The following is a 17,250-nucleotide window of genomic DNA, read 5'->3' on the forward strand; positions in this document are numbered from 1 at the left end:
GGTAGCCAACCCTAGCCCTCGAGAGCTACCAACAGTGCACATTTTCCAGACAACCTAGCTGCTGCACAGCTGCAATCATTAATCACTGACACATTTTAAAAGATCCACAGGTGGAGCTAATTAGCTCACTTGTGTTCTGTTAGGAGACCTGCAAAACATGCACTGTTGGTAGCTCTCGAGGACTAGGATTGGCTACCCCAGCCCTATAGATTGTAAAACTTGCAGCAGGTCCCTCTTACCTCTAAGTCTGTCTGTTGTACCCAGTTTGTTTTATCACGGTCTACAATTGTAAAGCGCAATGGAATCTGCCGCGCTATATAAGAAACTGTAAATAAATAAATGCTGCGGATGGGCCCGATTCGATAGATCATACACACTACACGTATGGATCTACAGGATACGATGCACATGGGAACGCACATCGGGTCGTATGTCAAACAGGTCTGATTTGGCCAGTATTCATCCGATATATCGGGTCGATCCGTCTGAATCGGAAGAAAACAGGCCAAATTGGACCGGTGTATGGCCATCTTTATACTCTCATGTAGGAACGTTCTTGCTCTTGGGATACAGTCACTAGGTCAACAAGCATTAGGTCGACATACATGAAAGTCAACAGGGACATTAGACCGACATAAGCATTAGGTCGAAATGGGGAAGGTAGAAAGTGAAAAGGTGAACATGGGGTTTTTCTCATTTTTTTGAGCCGACAGGCTCTACCATTCACTAGTGCAGGGGTAGCCAACTGCAGTCCTCGAGAGCTACCAACAGGTCACATTTTCCAGCTCACCTCACAGCTCATTACTCAGACACATTATAAATGATCCACAGCTGGAGCTAATTTGTGATTCTGTGGGGAGACCTGGAAAACGTGCACTGTTGGTAGCTCTTGAGGACTGGAGTTGGCTACTCCTACATTCGGCAAGGTGGGACGATAAATTAGTGTGCCTGAAGCATGGCAAGCGGAGGCGATGCACTTTTTTAGTGTCCATGTCAACATTCGGGTCAAAATAAGTGAAAAACCCCTTGTCGACCTTATAACTGTTGACCATCCCCATGTCAACCTAATGCTTGTGTCCACCTAATGTCGACCTTCAGTCATGTCGACCTAATGCTTTTCTATCCTATGATCCATACCCCTTGCTCTCCACAATGATCACGTTTTTGTGACTTCAAATTTTTTGTATCTTTAATGTTATAAAAAATAAATTTAAAACAGATAATCCAACTGCTACAACATGATAATGGTAACTTCATACATGTCCACAAAGGTTTCATTCTTACATAACTTTGCCCCTTTCTAGATTCTCAGGTCGATTTTTGTTTGCAATGAATAAAACAATGTATGTAAATAAATAATCCAGCATTTGTTCTGACTATGAAGTATGAAATCTGATAAACACCTGAAGTATTTACATAAAGCTGTAAGCAGAAATATAAAAAAGTCATGAATAGGAGAACTGCTACGTTTTTGCTATGCCGATGAGCGGGATTTTTATTTAACCCCTTCCCGACATTTGACGTACATTTACGTCATGGCCGGGAGGTACTTCCCGACACATGGCATAAATGTACGTCATGAGTTTAAACTGTCACTGCGTCTCGAGACGCAGTGACAGAGGGACGATGTCTGCTGTCCCTGACAGCAGACATGTCCCTGCATGCCCAGGGGGGGCTGCGATGCCGCCCCCCCGTCGGCGATCGCTGTGATTGGCTGTTCAGTGTGAACAGCCATTCACAGCGTTTTCCTGTGTTACCAGCGAATCGGACGCTCGGTAACACAGGTGTCAATCACCGCCGGGCGTCAGGGGGCATGAGGGGGTCATCGGTGACGATGACACCTCACCCCACCCTCACCCCACCTGCCCCCAAGGCTGTGATTGGTCCGTGGGACCCACGGACCAATCACAGCCAAGGCGCGACATTTAAACTGACGGTGACTGCGCTGCAGACGCCATTCCGGTCTGGAATAGCGTGCAGAACGGTCACCGTGCCTGCCTGCCGTGAATACCGACCTGATCCTTGCTAATACTTACCTGATCCTTGCAAATACCTTACCTGATCACCTTATCACTGCTTGTAGCGTGCTGGACGCTTCCTGGATCTGACTTCCTGAGACTTCCTGCTGCTGCTGCAGTGTGATAGAGAGATAGAGAGATAGAGAGAGAGATAGAGAGAGATAGAGAGAGATAGAGAGATAGTGACAGAGAGAGCTATATTTTGTGTCTGCTACCCCCCCTTTTTGGGGGTGCAGGGGTTTTCTATATATAAATAACTGTCAGTGCTGCTGCTGCAGTGTCATACAGTGATAGATAGTGATAGATAGTGAGAGGTAGAGAGATAGAGAGATTTGTGTCTGCTACCCCCCCTTTTTGGGGGTGCAGGGGTTTTATTTTATATATATATAACTGTCAGTGCTGCTGCTGCAGTGTCATAGAGTGATAGATAGTGATAGATAGTGAGAGATAGAGAGATAGAGAGAGATAGTGACAGAGAGTGATAGAGAGTGTATATTTTGTGTCTGCTACCCCCCCTTTTTGGGGGTGCAGGTTTTTTTTATACATATAACTGTCAGTGCTGCTGCTGCAGTGTCCTAGAGTGATAGATAGTGAGAGATAGTGAGAGATAGAGAGATAGAGAGAGATAGTGACAGAGAGTGATAGAGAGTGTATATTTTGTGTCTGCTACCCCCCCTTTTGTGCTGATCAGTATATCTGTGCTGATCAGCAACTTTTTGGGGGCGCAGAGGTTTTTTTTTTATATATATACCTGTCAGTTGCTGCCAGTTGCACTGTCAGTTGCACCAAAGGTTGTGCACCTGCTGTCCCTCACTGGTAATCAGTGTCGCATCACTGATCACCTTTTTTTTTTTTTGTGAGTGCTGTGGGGTCTTTTTTTAATTTTTTTTTTACACACACTGATTTTGTGGGTGTCCTGTGGCCACTGTGCGCCGATCAGTGACGTACATCACTGATCAGCTTTTTCGGCACAGGGTTGATCTATTTTTTTTTTTTTTTTGATCAGATTCCTGTTGCCTTTGAGCGCTGTTCAGTGACAGACGTTACTGACCAACATCTGTGCTCAATTTTTGGCGCAGGACCTTTTTTTTTTTTTTTTAACCCCTTCAATTTTTTATTTTTAACCCCTTCATTTTTTTTTTTTTTTATTGGTATAAAGTATTTTTTTTTTTTCTGCACTACATACACACTACATATCCCCCGGTTTGAAATAAAGTTTGTACCCCCCCCTACACTATACACGTGTTGAAACATTTCACTACCAGTAACACAAAAATAAAAATGGCATCCCAAATGTCCTCCCAAATGTCCTCCCAAATGTCCTCCCAAATGTCCTCCCAGTCATCCAGGAGAATGTATTCAGTGGAGGAGGCATATGCCATGCTTGCCTCTGACTCTGACACAGGCAGTGATGCAAGCGGGGAATTTGAAGGATTCGTCTTAAGCTCCTCTTCCTCCTCTGGTGATGAGGGACCCCCTCAAAGACGCCCCCGTAGATCAGCTGAGATTCCCCCCCCAATAATTGATCTAGTATGGACCCCACCACCAGACAATTTTGAGCCCCAGGTTCCTGAGTTTTTGGCCATGCCAGGAATCCAATTTGATTCCACAGGTCTCAGAGAAATTGACTTTTTCAAATTATTTTTCTCTGATGATTTTATAAATTTAATGGTGGACCAAACTAATTTATATGCCCAGCAGTTTATTGCTCAAAACCCCACGTCATCATTTGCTAGGTGGACCCCTGTAGATGCAGTAGAGATGATGACGTTTTGGGGTCTGGTGTTTCATATGGGCATAGTAAAAAAGCCAGAAATTAGGCAATATTGGAGTACAGATGTTCTGTACAGTACTCCATTTTACCGTATGGCCATGCCCCGGACTCGATTTGAGACAATTCTTAAATTTATACATTACACCGATAATGCACAGTGCCCACCCAGAGATGATCCCACCTTTGACCGGCTATTCAAAGTCAGGCCGGTCATTGATCATTTCAGTGCCAAATTTGAAGAGGTGTACATCCCTGAAAAATTTATTTGTATCGACGAGTCCCTTATACATTTTAAAGGAAGGGTTAAATTCCGCCAGTACCTTCCCAGTAAGAGGGCAAGGTATGGCATAAAAATGTATAAACTGTGTGAAAGCACCTCAGGGTACACCCACAGGTTTAGGGTTTATGAAGGGAAGGATTCAAGAATTGAACCGCCAGAATGCCCCCCCTCCCTCGTAGGTGTTAGTGGGAAAATTGTCTGGGATTTAGTGCACCCCTTCCTGGATAAAGGTTATCACCTCTATGTGGATAACTTTTACACTAGCATCCCCCTGTTTAAGGCCCTTGGTTCAAGAGGTACAGCAGCTTGCGGTACTGTGCGCAAGAACCAAAGAGGCCTCCCAAAAACGCACATTGCCCAAGTAATGAGAAGGGGTGAAAGCAGGGGAATATGCAACGAAAATATGTTGTTGGTCAAATATAAGGACAAGAGGGATGTCCTTATACTGACAACAATTCACGGAGACAGTACCACCTCCGTCCCTGTACGAGGTACCAGTACCCACACCTCAAAACCTAATTGTATCCTGGATTACAATAGGTACATGGGCGGAGTGGATCTTTCAGATCAGGTACTGAAGCCGTACAGTGCCCTGCGGAAAACAAAAATCTGGTACAAGAAGGTGGCCGTGTATATCATCCAGATGGCACTGTATAACGCTTACGTGCTATTCCGTTCTACCGGCCAGAGGGGGACATTTATGCACTTTCAAGAGGAAGTCATAAAGGGCCTAATATTTGGGAACCAGCAGGCAGAGGGCCCCAGTACTTCTAGTACTGGCCCCCGTATTGTACCAGGGCAGCATTTTCCTGATGAAATCCCCTCCACTGGAAAAAAGGGCAGGACACAAAAAAGGTGCAAAGTTTGCTATAAAAAGGGAATAAGAAAGCAAACTATTTTCCAGTGTGACACTTGCCCCGACAAACCCGGCCTATGTATAAAGGAGTGTTTTAAAATATACCACACATCTATGGAATATTAGGTTCATAATTTCACCGTGCTTCGGGGGTCTTGCTAATGCCACATAGCACCCACCATTCATTCCACCAGAATCTGAGCCGCAAAATCCAAAAATCACTCCTTCCCTTCTGAGTCCTGCCATGCACCCAACTGGTATTTTTTGGTCACATGTGAGGCATTGCCGTACTCGGGAGAAATTGGGGCACAGATTTTGGGGTGCTTTGTCTCCTTCATTCCTTGTGAAAATGAAAAATTTTGAGCCAGAACTGCATTTTTGTGTAAAAAAATGTAATTTTTCATGTTCACTGCCCAGTTTTATAAAAATTGGTGAAACCCCTGGGGGTTTGAAATGTACACTATACCCCTAGATGAATTCCCTGAGGGGTGTAGTTTGCAAAATGGGGTCACTTGTGGGGGGGTTCCACTGTATTGGTGCTTTGGGGGTCTTGCTAATGCGACATAGCACCCACCATCATTCCACCAGAATTTGTGCTGCAAAATCCAAATATCACTCCTTCCCTTCTGAGTCCTGCCACTTTTTGGTCACACATGAGGCATTGCCGTACTCGGGAGAAATTGGGGCACAGATTTTGGGGTGCTTTGTCTCCTTCATTCCTTCTGAAAATGAAAAATTTTGAGCCAGAACTGCATTTTTGTGTAAAAAAATGTAATTTTTCATTTTCACTGCCCACTTGTATCAAAATTGGTGAAACCCCTGGGGGTTTGAAATGTACACTATACCCCTAGATGAATTCCCTGAGGGGTGTAGTTTGCAAAATGGGGTGACTTGTGGGGGGGTTCCACTGTATTGGTGCAACATAGCACCCACCATTCATTCCACCAGAATCTGTGCTGCAAAATCCAAAAATCACTCCTTCCCTTCTGAGTCCTGCCATGCACCCAACTGGTATTTTTTGGTCACATGTGAGGCATTGCCGTACTCGGGAGAAATTGGGGCACAGATTTTGGGGTGCTTTTTCTCCTTCATACCTTCTGAAAATGAAAAATTTTGAGCCAGAACTGCATTTTTGTGTAAAAAATGTAATTTTTCATTTTCACTGCCCACTTGTATCAAAATTGGTGAAACCCCTGGGGGTTTTAAATGTACACTATACCCCTAGATGAATTCCCTGAGGGGTGTAGTTTGCAAAATGGGGTCACTTGTGGGGGGGTTCCACTGTATTGGTGCTTGGGGGGTCTTGCTAATGCGACATAGCACCCACCAAAATTCCACCAGAATCTGAGCTGCAAAATCCAAAAATCACTCCTTCCCTTTTGAGTCCTGCCATGCACCCAACTGGTATTTTTTGGTCACATGTGAGGCATTGCCGTACTCGGGAGAAATTGGGGCACAGATTTTGGGGTGCTTTTTCTCCTTCATACCTTCTGAAAATGAAAAATTTTGAGCCAGAACTGCATTTTTGTGTAAAAAATGTAATTTTTCATGTTCACTGCCCACTTGTATCAAAATTGGTGAAACCCCTGGGGGTTTGAAATGTACACTATACCCCTAGATGAATTCCCTGAGGGGTGTAGTTTGCAAAATGGGGTCACTTGTGGGGGGGTTCCACTGTATTGGTGCTTGGGGGGTCTTGCTAATGCGACATAGCACCCACCAAAATTCCACCAGAATCTGAGCTGCAAAATCCAAAAATCACTCCTTCCCTTCTGAGTCCTGCCATGCACCCAAATGGTATTTTTTGGTCACATGTGAGGCATTGCCGTACTCGGGAGAAATTGGGGCACAGATTTTGGGGTGCTTTGTCTCCTTCATACCTTCTGAAAATGAAAAATTTTGAGCCAGAACTGCATTTTTGTGTAAAAAAATGTAATTTTTCATTTTCACTGCCCACTTGTATCAAAATTGGTGAAACCCCTGGGGGTTTGAAATGTACACTATACCCCTAGATGAATTCCCTGAGGGGTGTACTTTGCAAAATGGGGTGACTTGTGGGGGGGTTCCACTGTATTGGTGCAACATAGCACCCACCATTCATTCCACCAAAATCTGTGCTGCAAAATCCAAAAATCACTCCTTCCGTTCTGAGTCCTGCCATGCACCCAACTGGTATTTTTTGGTCACATGTGAGGCATTTCCGTACTCGGGAGAAATTGGGGCACAGATTTTGGGGTGCTTTTTCTCCTTCATACCTTCTGAAAATGAAAAATTTTGAGCCAGAACTGCATTTTTGTGTAAAAAAATGTAATTTTTCATTTTCACTGCCCACTTGTATCAAAATTGGTGAAACCCCTGGGGGTTTGAAATGTACACTATACCCCTAGATGAATTCCCTGAGGGGTGTAGTTTTCAAAATGGGGTGACTTGTGGGGGGGTTCCACTGTATTGGTGCTTGGGGGGTCTTGCTAATGCGACATAGCACCCACCAAAATTCCACCAGAATCTGAGCTGCAAAATCCAAAAATCACTCCTTCCGTTCTGAGTCCTGCCATGCACCCAACTGGTATTTTTTGGTCACATGTGAGGCATTGCCGTACTCGGGAGAAATTGGGGCACAGATTTTGGGGTGCCTTTTCTCCTTCATACCTTCTGAAAATGAAAAATTTTGAGCCAGAACTGCATTTTTGTGTAAAAAATGTAATTTTTCATTTTCACTGCCCACTTGTATCAAAATTGGTGAAACCCCTGGGGGTTTGAAATGTACACTATACCCCTAGATGAATTCCCTGAGGGGTGTAGTTTTCAAAATGGGGTGACTTGTGGGGGGGTTCCACTGTATTGGTGCTTGGGGGGTCTTGCTAATGCGACATAGCACCCACCAAAATTCCACCAGAATCTGAGCCGCAAAATCCAAAAATCACTCCTTCCGTTCTGAGTCCTGCCATGCACCCAACTGGTATTTTTTGGTCACATGTGAGGCATTTCCGTACTCGGGAGAAATTGGGGCACATATTTTGGGGTGCTTTTTCTCCTTCATACCTTCTGAAAATGAAAAATTTTGAGCCAGAACTGCATTTTTGTGTAAAAAAATGTAATTTTTCATTTTCACTGCCCACTTGTATCAAAATTGGTGAAACCCCTGGGGGTTTGAAATGTACACTATACCCCTAGATGAATTCCCTGAGGGGTGTACTTTGCAAAATGGGGTCACTTGTGGGGGGGTTCCACTGTATTGGTGCTTTGGGGGTCTTGCTAATGCGACATAGCACCCACCAAAATTCCACCAGAATCTGAGCTGCAAAATCCAAAAATCACTCCTTCCCTTCTGAGTCCTGCCATGCACCCAACTGGTATTTTTTGGTCACATGTGAGGCATTGCCGTACTCGGGAGAAATTGGGGCACAGATTTTGGGGTGCTTTGTCTCCTTCATACCTTCTGAAAATGACAAATTTGGAGCCAGAACTGTATTTTTGTGTAAAAAAAATAATTTTTCATTTTCACTGCCCAGTTGTACCACAATTGGTGAAACCCCTGGGGGTTTGAAATGTACACTATACCCCTAGATGAATTCCCTGAGGGGTGTAGTTTGCAAAATGGGGTCACTTGTGGGGGGGTTCCTAACTTTTAGCATCTTATGGTGCCTAGAAACCTACATGGTGCCTAAAAAATAATCTCATAAAAAGGAGGCTCCAAAATCAAGTAGGTGCTCCTTCTATTATGAAGCCTGTGGTTTGGTCACCGTGCACACTAGGGCCACATATAGGATATTTATGAAAACAAAAGAATTGGGGGAATCAATTTTCAGTCACATTTCTCTAGTAAAATGTACTGTGTTCCTTAGAAAAATGTATTAAAATTGCAAATCTGCAAAAAAAAAAGAAATTTTGAAATTTCACCTACACTTTGTTTTAATTCCTGTGAAACACCTAAAGGGTTAACAAACTTCCAAAATGCTGTTTTGAATACTGTGAGGGGTGCAGTTTTTGAAATGGCATCATTTATGGGGGTGTCTCACATACAAGTCCCTCAAAGTCACATCAGAACTGAACTGGTCCCTAAAAAAATCAGTGTTTGAAATTTTCTTGAAAATTTGAGAATTTGCTATTCATATTGTAAGCCTCCTAGTGTCCCAAAAAATTAAAAGGAAGTTGAAATAATGATGTCAACATAAAGTAGACATATGGTCTATGTTAGTTATTCACTATTTTGAGTGGTAAGATTATTTGTCTCACAAGCAGAAAATTTAACATTTTGCAAATCGCTAAATTTTCCATTTTTTCACGATATTTTGGTATTTTTCACAAAAAAACACAGACTGTATCGACCCAAATTTACCACTAATTTGAAGTACAATGTGTCACGAAAAAACAATCTCAAAATCACTGGGATAAGTAAAAGCAAAAAAAAGTTATCCCCACTTAAGTGAGACATGTCAGATTTGAAAAAAAGGGCTCTGTCAGGAACGCAAAAACTGGCTCTGTCAGGAAGGGGTTAAAATGATGTTTTTATTGTTTGTACTTGAAAAAAAAAAAAGAAGAGAAAAAGCAGTCATGTGACTTTGTCCAAAACCCATCGTAACTGGCTCATCATCGAATCATTTTTACACTGTGCACAAGTCATCGCAGGCACCGCATAGCCCTGGACAGTACGTCCAGGGCTATGCGGTGCCTGCGATGACTTGTGCACAGTGTAAAAATGATTGAAAATGGCATATCTGGCCTGGACCTGATGTCACACATTCTATGCTCAGGCATGCCTAGCATTTCCCTGGACACTCCCAGCATTTTTCCTGGCACGCCTATGTTTTTTTTAGCATTCCTACTAAAAGGCCAGTTTCCACCCCCAGACACTTACTTCCTGTCAATCACCTTACAGTTTGTGCACAGAAATAGTTGCAGGACAGCCTTGCAGATGTGTACTGGGAACTGTACACATGACCTCTCACCTAATCACCTCCTCCCACTCCCATGTCCAAGACTTCTCTCGCGCTGCCCCCCTGCACTGGAACAACCTCCCGACACCCATCAGGCTTTCTAATTCCCTTACCTCCTTTAAGCGCTCCCTCAAAACCCACTTTTTTCGACTAGCCTATCCCTCCTCCTAACCTCTTTTGATCCTCCTATCCAGCCTCTGTTCCTACTTATCCTATTGTTTTTCGTTCGTCCACCCACCTATTTTTAGTATGTTAACTCTTATGAGTAGGGTCCTCCTTCCTCACCCTACCTCTTTACCTCACCTGTGCCCTGTCCTGTTCTTCCCTTCCTCTACTTCATCTTCAGTCTCCTCGACAATTTTGACACCTACTGCTGAACTGATGCTGATTTTAGTTCTACCAGCTATACCCCTATTTATACTGTATTTTTCAACACACCCTGTACGTTACCTTGTAATTTGTTTTTTGTTTGCTATGTACGGCGCTGCGGACACTTTGCGGTGCCTTATAAATAAACGTACTACTACTACTACTACTGTACGCATGTGCAATGTATCGATAACTATCCGCCGTGCGATCTGGTCTGAATTGTGGCCATCGTTCCCCTCTAGACCAGGGAACTTTTTTACCTTTTACCCCAAAATATACTTATATATACGCCAACGTTACCCCCGTGTTTTGAAAGGAAGGAAATCCTATAATTGTAATACACACTGTACCCCCAGAAATTAATGCTATATCCAGCTGTTACGGTACACAGCCTGGCAGCCATTGATGATGATTACCATGTATGGCTGTGTGTGGTACTTGGAGCAGGGCCCTCTTCCCTCCTTTTTTCACTGCCCTCTTCTCTCACACTTCAATTACAGCTATATTACCCACCTACCATCTATACTCGCATCTCTTCTCACTTGTTTTCATTTATTGCTATCACTGACTATTGTTCTCATTATGTACCCTATGTACGGCACTGCGTTACACTAGTGGCGCCTTATAAAAAAAATGTAATAATAATATACTCAGACTGCAGTGTAATGGGAGGAGTCACCCGCTACTGCCAATGTGGTTTGGTGGAAAAACTGGTCCAAAGCTCCCAAGCTGGCCAACACGATCTGTCCGAGGATGGATTCATTTGACAACATAGAAACACAAAACGCAAAAACACTGATAGCAAAGGTTACTTCCAAAACACAACTTTATTAAATACACAATGTTTAAAAAGGCTATAAAAAGACTTTTCTAAAAGGAAAACATTGTTGCCTTTTACAGGTTTCACAGAAATGATAACTGGCTTATATTTGATATTGTACTGTCCAACATCACTTTTAATCTTTTCTTAAGAACATGGATCATCTTTCGCTTAGGAACAGAAATGTCGATTTCCCTTTACTAGATCACTTTTTTTTTTCCTCTTTTCTTCAGAGATTTACAATTTCCTGAGATACATAAAGGAGCCCAAGGCGCTGTGTATCTGCATCGGTCATAAAGGTGCGTCGCTGCAATAACTCTGCTTTTTTCTCACCACAATAAGCAGCAATGTGCACAGCCGCAACATCACAGCAGAACGCCGCAGAAACCCCCCCCCCCCCCTCTAAGACTTTATATATCTCATGAAAAAATTAAAGCCATAAATATATCTAAGTCCTTATTTCTCATTCGCTTAGGTATACAATAAATTATAGAAATCCAAAAACAATATTTATACAAAAATCAATATATAAAAAAAAGATTTCTAACTGTACAAAAAAGCATTGTAGAATTTTAGAATGTATAGATGTGACCCTGCTCTGCGGTCTCGGGTGTGGTAGGGGTTCAGCTCCTAAACAGCATTATAACTAGTATAGTATTTCTATGGGAAAGTACATCCAGAAGGTAGGCTTGGCGTGATCAGAAAGAAAAAGCTTCTCTGAGTAACTTATCCATATTATGTCTGCAGTAAATCTAACAAGAGGCGAAACACAGGCCAACGATATTGCAGCAGGTAGTAAAGCAGTGTTCCGTGGTGGCACATTATATTAATTACTGTGAGTGTGGTTCTTCTGTCGGGTCATTTTCTACCCACTTATTTGGCAACGGTTTCTATTTGTTGGAAGATTACAGAAATATTTAATCAAAATGGCCATCGATCCGAATTAAAATAATTTGTATCTAGTAGGATCAAGCCATTCAGTGCATATCTGAGGCCATGTTGGTCCAAGATAACCACCCACATCTTCCCACGCATGAGCGCCTTTAGTATTCTGTGTAATAGCGGGCCAGGATGTAAACAAACTAATGATTATCATTAGCGCAATAGAATCCTTTTTTGTCATCTATAACAAATGGCTACAAAGGATTCTCGTCACTATCTAAATACGTAGATTCTCCGTAGATGACTAATGTAGTACAATTTGATGCTATTGTCTGTACTGTCCTTGTGCAAGAAATGAGAAAGGGCTCTGAGCAATGGGACAAGGGGGCAATGGAGTTTTGGCTTAATAGTAACAATACCAGAACACAGAGTATTGGGCTGGACCCTGGCTCAAACGCTGTTGCGATACAGTCACCACTAACTCCGCCTCGCAGTCGGGTGCACGGTGTATACAGCACCACTTATTAAGATTCCATTCCGCAAGTTTATAACTATCAATGTCATTCTGATCCACAAGAAGCACCAGCCCCTTTTTTTTTTAGAACCAGTGAATAAATGCAAATCCTAAAAAATACAGCCCAATATGATTTTATTTTTAATATTTTGTTCTTTAGTTTAATACATTAGTAATCATCGTATGTCCCTTGGGGGATTCAGGGAGCAAAAATGATCTTAAGCTTCTTCTGCATTATTATAATATGTACGGCACTCAAAATGACTTTAGTACGGCACTCAAAATAAGCCGTCCTTAAATAATGAGGTATTTTAAAATATGAATGTGGTGCATCCTGTGAACACAGGACAAGACATTTACCGATCTTCCTCATACATTTTTGCGGCAGTCACGCCAAACAGCCCCTCTTGGCACGCTAGGTCACATGAGATTGTGTCTCAGTCGTAACACAATGTGACTTGGACGCACAAAAGATACTGTGCGGTCTTAATCTGATATAGAACACTTGTATATCTGATGTGAGTCTCTCAATCTGTACACGAAGGGCTACAATGAAAAACCTGCAACGTTTTTCCAATACAAGTTCTGTTCCATATACAAACTTAGGTGGAAATTTAATTAGCCACGATGCCGGCACTTATCAGGGATTTTTTTTTTTTTTAGCACCGGCCTGCCGCTAGTGTTTGGGTCCCGCGACCATGTTAATGCAGGAATCCATGAACTTCTCACATATTTCGTGCCTTAACGCCTGATAACCCTATTTACACATGAAGTTAATGGGCGTGAACCCTTTTGGGAGAAGTCGGGAGGCTAATTGGATAGCCTTCCACGTTAAAGCCAAAGGCTATCGCTGTTAATTGCCTTCAGTTAAGTACAGAAAGCAGTTGAATCTCCCCCTCAGTCACACACGATATACAAGTGTCATATAAAATGAATCAGCAGACTCCTCGTACCTCTTCGTTAAATCACGTAGTAGCCACTAAGATGCAAAAGAGACGATAGACGTGAAGCTACATGGGAGCTGGCGGGTCTCTCACGCCAAGCATCTCGTGCTACATGGTGTATGGAGGCCGCTAGATGTATGAGGACACATCTGTATTTAGATTTACACTGTACGCATCATATTTTCCATGTATGTAATGAATACCAGAAGTTTATATTGGTTAGTTTGTGTAACAGAAAACAGATGACACAAATCCTTATAACATAATAGCAAATAAACACTGAAAAATTAAAATTGCCAAACCTAAATATAGACACAAAGGATGTGACATATGATATGGTTTTATGATTCCATTGCATGCCTAGAATATTTATTACATGAGAAGCCATTCTATAAAAGGGATAGAAAATGGTGGATGGATTTACATGGAAAATCATTTTTAAAGTATTTTTTTTATACATAGATGTTCCATTTATTCTGCATATTTGGCATATGGCTGATTATTGGTAAAATTAAATAATCGCCATAGACGTTGTGGAGAAATGATGGAAAGTGTTAGTTCATGTGCTTTAAAAATGAACTTCGGAGCAGACACGCGAGAGTTTGGTCAGATTTGTGGTTGCGGTTTCTGCCTTTATGATTTTCTCCAACAACCTCACACAAGAAAAACTTCTTTGTACATATCCTGTACTTTCTTACAGGAACTTTGTGACCAGATTCTCGACAAGATGTATCAAGCTTCAAAAAGTGATACAATAAACAACCAGCTGGTTGTTTTTCAAACCCAGTCTGTAACATGGCAGGTAGGAGGTGATTGGCTGGCTGTTTATCACTTGATACATCTGACCCTAAATGACCGAATGTATAGAATCGTTATCTAACTGGTAACTGGTAAGAACTATTTATGAATATTGAATCCAAAGGACTTTGGTGAATCCTAGTTTTATCACAAACATTTATGTATAGTTTTTGGTGACTTATATGCTTAGCCTTTATATAGTTTATATTACTTTATAATATACTATACAATAAGATTTTTTTCTATAAAGTTGTTTTCCTCTGAATAAACAATTTGTGTGATAGAAATACAGCAAATAAAGTTATATAAAATAAAGAACATTTTACATAGACAATTGTTGTTACCAAAGTTTGCTAATAATACACAGTGACGTATAACTTCCTTTGTTTAGTCCAATGTATGGCTTGCTACAAGAGTGGCCCTTGAAGACAGTCTGGGGCCCTAGTGCCTCCGTAACAAATTTAACAAGTTCTTAGCAATGTAACTTAAAAGAGAAAATATGTTAAAGATCCACAGCAACTAGACTATAGAACAGCCACATGTGGTCAGATCCACAGCAACTAGACTATAGAACAGCCACATGTGGTCTGATCGCACAGAAGTGCAGTATAGCACTAAAACTAAGGGGTAGATGTATGAAGCAGTGATAACGGAGGAGAAGTGATAAAGTGCATGGTACTTTATCACCGGCCAATCAGTTCCTTTTTAAACCCAGCCAGTAACTTAACAGTCAGGAGCTGATTGGCCGGTGATAAAGTACCATGCACTTTATCACTTCTCCTCCCTTATTACTGCTAAATACATCTACCCCTATGTTTTTAAATGACCATCACTGAGAATTGTAGCATTATAGCTGTGGGCAGTTACACAGCAGATGCCATCCTGCTGCACTCTTCTTACCAGGCTAATAAAGTCCTGATATTTACAGGCTAATTAATCTCCCATTGTTATTCCTTTTGTATAATCATAATTAGACTGTATCGAATACATGCATACTGTATGTCCTGGGTCTGGCATACCAAATAATGTTACACCCTCATATGCATACACAGAATAATCGCTCTGCAAACAGCGATCTGTCAGGGGCAGTGTTCCCCGGTGAGAACACTGGCCCTGACTGGCGATTAACTGGATTAATATGCAGCATGCTGGTTATTAATCGTTGGGCAAAAGCAATGTGCGGGGCAGTGCATTGCTATGGTCCCTACATACAGAGTGATGTAGGGGCATTTTCTAAGCCATCTAGTGAGATGGCTTAGAAAATGCCCTGAAATCACCTTTAAGTTTGCAGCACCATTATATACACACACATATACATACAAACATAGGTGTCGATTTATGTTTTTGCTGGTGGGTGCTCAAGCCAAAAATATAGGGGAGTGGCTTCATGGGAAATGGGCGTGGCCACAACATAATACTGATTTATATTACGCAGCACAGTTGTCTCCAATATTCAAATTATGGCAACAGTGCCAAATACATAAATGCCCACACAGTACCTGTGCCAGCGATGAGGGAAGGGGAGTGCAGTGGGACACGGGCATGTGGGTCGCTGCTGAGCGGGTGGGTGCTCATCAATTTCCGTGGGTACTTGGGCCCTCACGCACCCACAGAATCGCCACCTATGCATACATACAGTCTATATTCCTAGCAGCCAATTGTGGCTCTAGAGATTACAGAACTGGTTAAGACTTGAACTCACAACTGGTTTGACCAGATGAAGTATCAGACATTTAAGAAATCCGTCAGACTGTAATATCAGGGAAACCCCAATGCCTTGCGTAGTTCTTATACAGATGCTGCCATCATGTGCAGAGAAAGAGGTAACGGGTAAATGTAACAATGTGCACGATGGAGATACCAGCACAGTCTGACCCCGTCCCATGCTTTAAAGCGCCAATCATTTAAAAGGCAAAACCAGGTTACATTTCCCCCTCGGCTTATCATTTACCTTATCGTTCTGTTATGAGTTAGAAGTATAAAAATACAAAATCTCACTGCTGTAATACAGGTTAAAATGTAAAAAAACAAAAACACAGATTAATACATAAGAAGCAGTCCCAAGATGCTCACCATGTTCGGGAAGACCTTTGTAAAACCCACTAATAAGTTAGTTGAACGAACTACAATGGAACAAAATTTTGGTCTAGTACAGGACAGAATGCTAAAAGAAATTGCTCAGCGACGCATTTCTCCAAATCCCCTGGTACAAAGCCTAATAAATGTTCCATTCAGAGCAGTAATGTAGAATTATATTCTATATACACAGTATCACATTATAACAAAGCAGCATCCACTGTACGGACCCTATCCCGCTATTACGTTACACCCCCTCCTATAATGACCTTGGCTCCTCCCACACAGCTACAATATGCCCTTTTAGATAGAGATGCATTGCCTAAATCTATCCCTATACCTAATAAGATTACACTAAGAAAAACAATTGAAAGACAAAACAATAACATCCATTGTAACAAAATACAAAGCACAGTGTTTCCGATGACAAGTAATATGGCTGGACACTGTCTTTTACATGTAACATGCTAACAGAACACGGTTCTAAAAACCAATTTATTGCTGACTTGACAAATTTGTGTCCTGCACAATATATGGCTTAGCTTTAAAAAATATATAAAAACAAAATAAAAATAAAAAGATGTTTACACGTTAGATTAAGAACACGTCAGAAATGATGTAACAGGAAATGAGAGTCATTATTACACAGAATGATGACGTTGCGATCTATACTACATATCCCCCGCTGGAGCAGCAGATGGGGGCCAGTAACGTCCAGAGGTAGAGCGCGACGCACGTCCAACAGGTGCCCATCTTAATCCAGAATGGGGACCAGCTTCCAGTGAATAACTTCTCTATGTCGGCGTGGTTGTAACTGTTGAAACAGAAGACCATTAGGTGACCATTGTTATATGAAATCTGCAGTAAAATGGTTCTAGAAGCAGCAAACATACAAAGAAAAAAACAATAAAAAGATTAAAATACATGAGAGCGCTTTTCTCATTGAAAAATATTAGGGAATTATTACAGTAATAATACAGCC

General features: G+C 41.9%; 1 protein-coding gene across 1 annotated transcript in view; it reads right to left on the bottom strand.

The window, feature by feature from the left end:
• Positions 1-11,042: 11,042 nt before the first annotated feature.
• Positions 11,043-17,250, bottom strand: part of SERINC5 (serine incorporator 5) — an 81,445-nt gene continuing 75,237 nt past the window's right edge. The window contains exon 12 of the mRNA XM_083152396.1: positions 11,043-17,082. Within this exon, the coding sequence (XP_083008522.1) occupies positions 16,935-17,082 (148 nt within the window). The 3' untranslated portion in view covers positions 11,043-16,934. The remainder of the gene's footprint in view (positions 17,083-17,250) is intronic.

Source organism: Crinia signifera, chromosome 1 (assembly GCF_055691185.1).
Source record: "Crinia signifera chromosome 1, ASM5569118v1, whole genome shotgun sequence".
Classification (NCBI taxonomy): domain Eukaryota; kingdom Metazoa; phylum Chordata; class Amphibia; order Anura; family Myobatrachidae; genus Crinia; species Crinia signifera.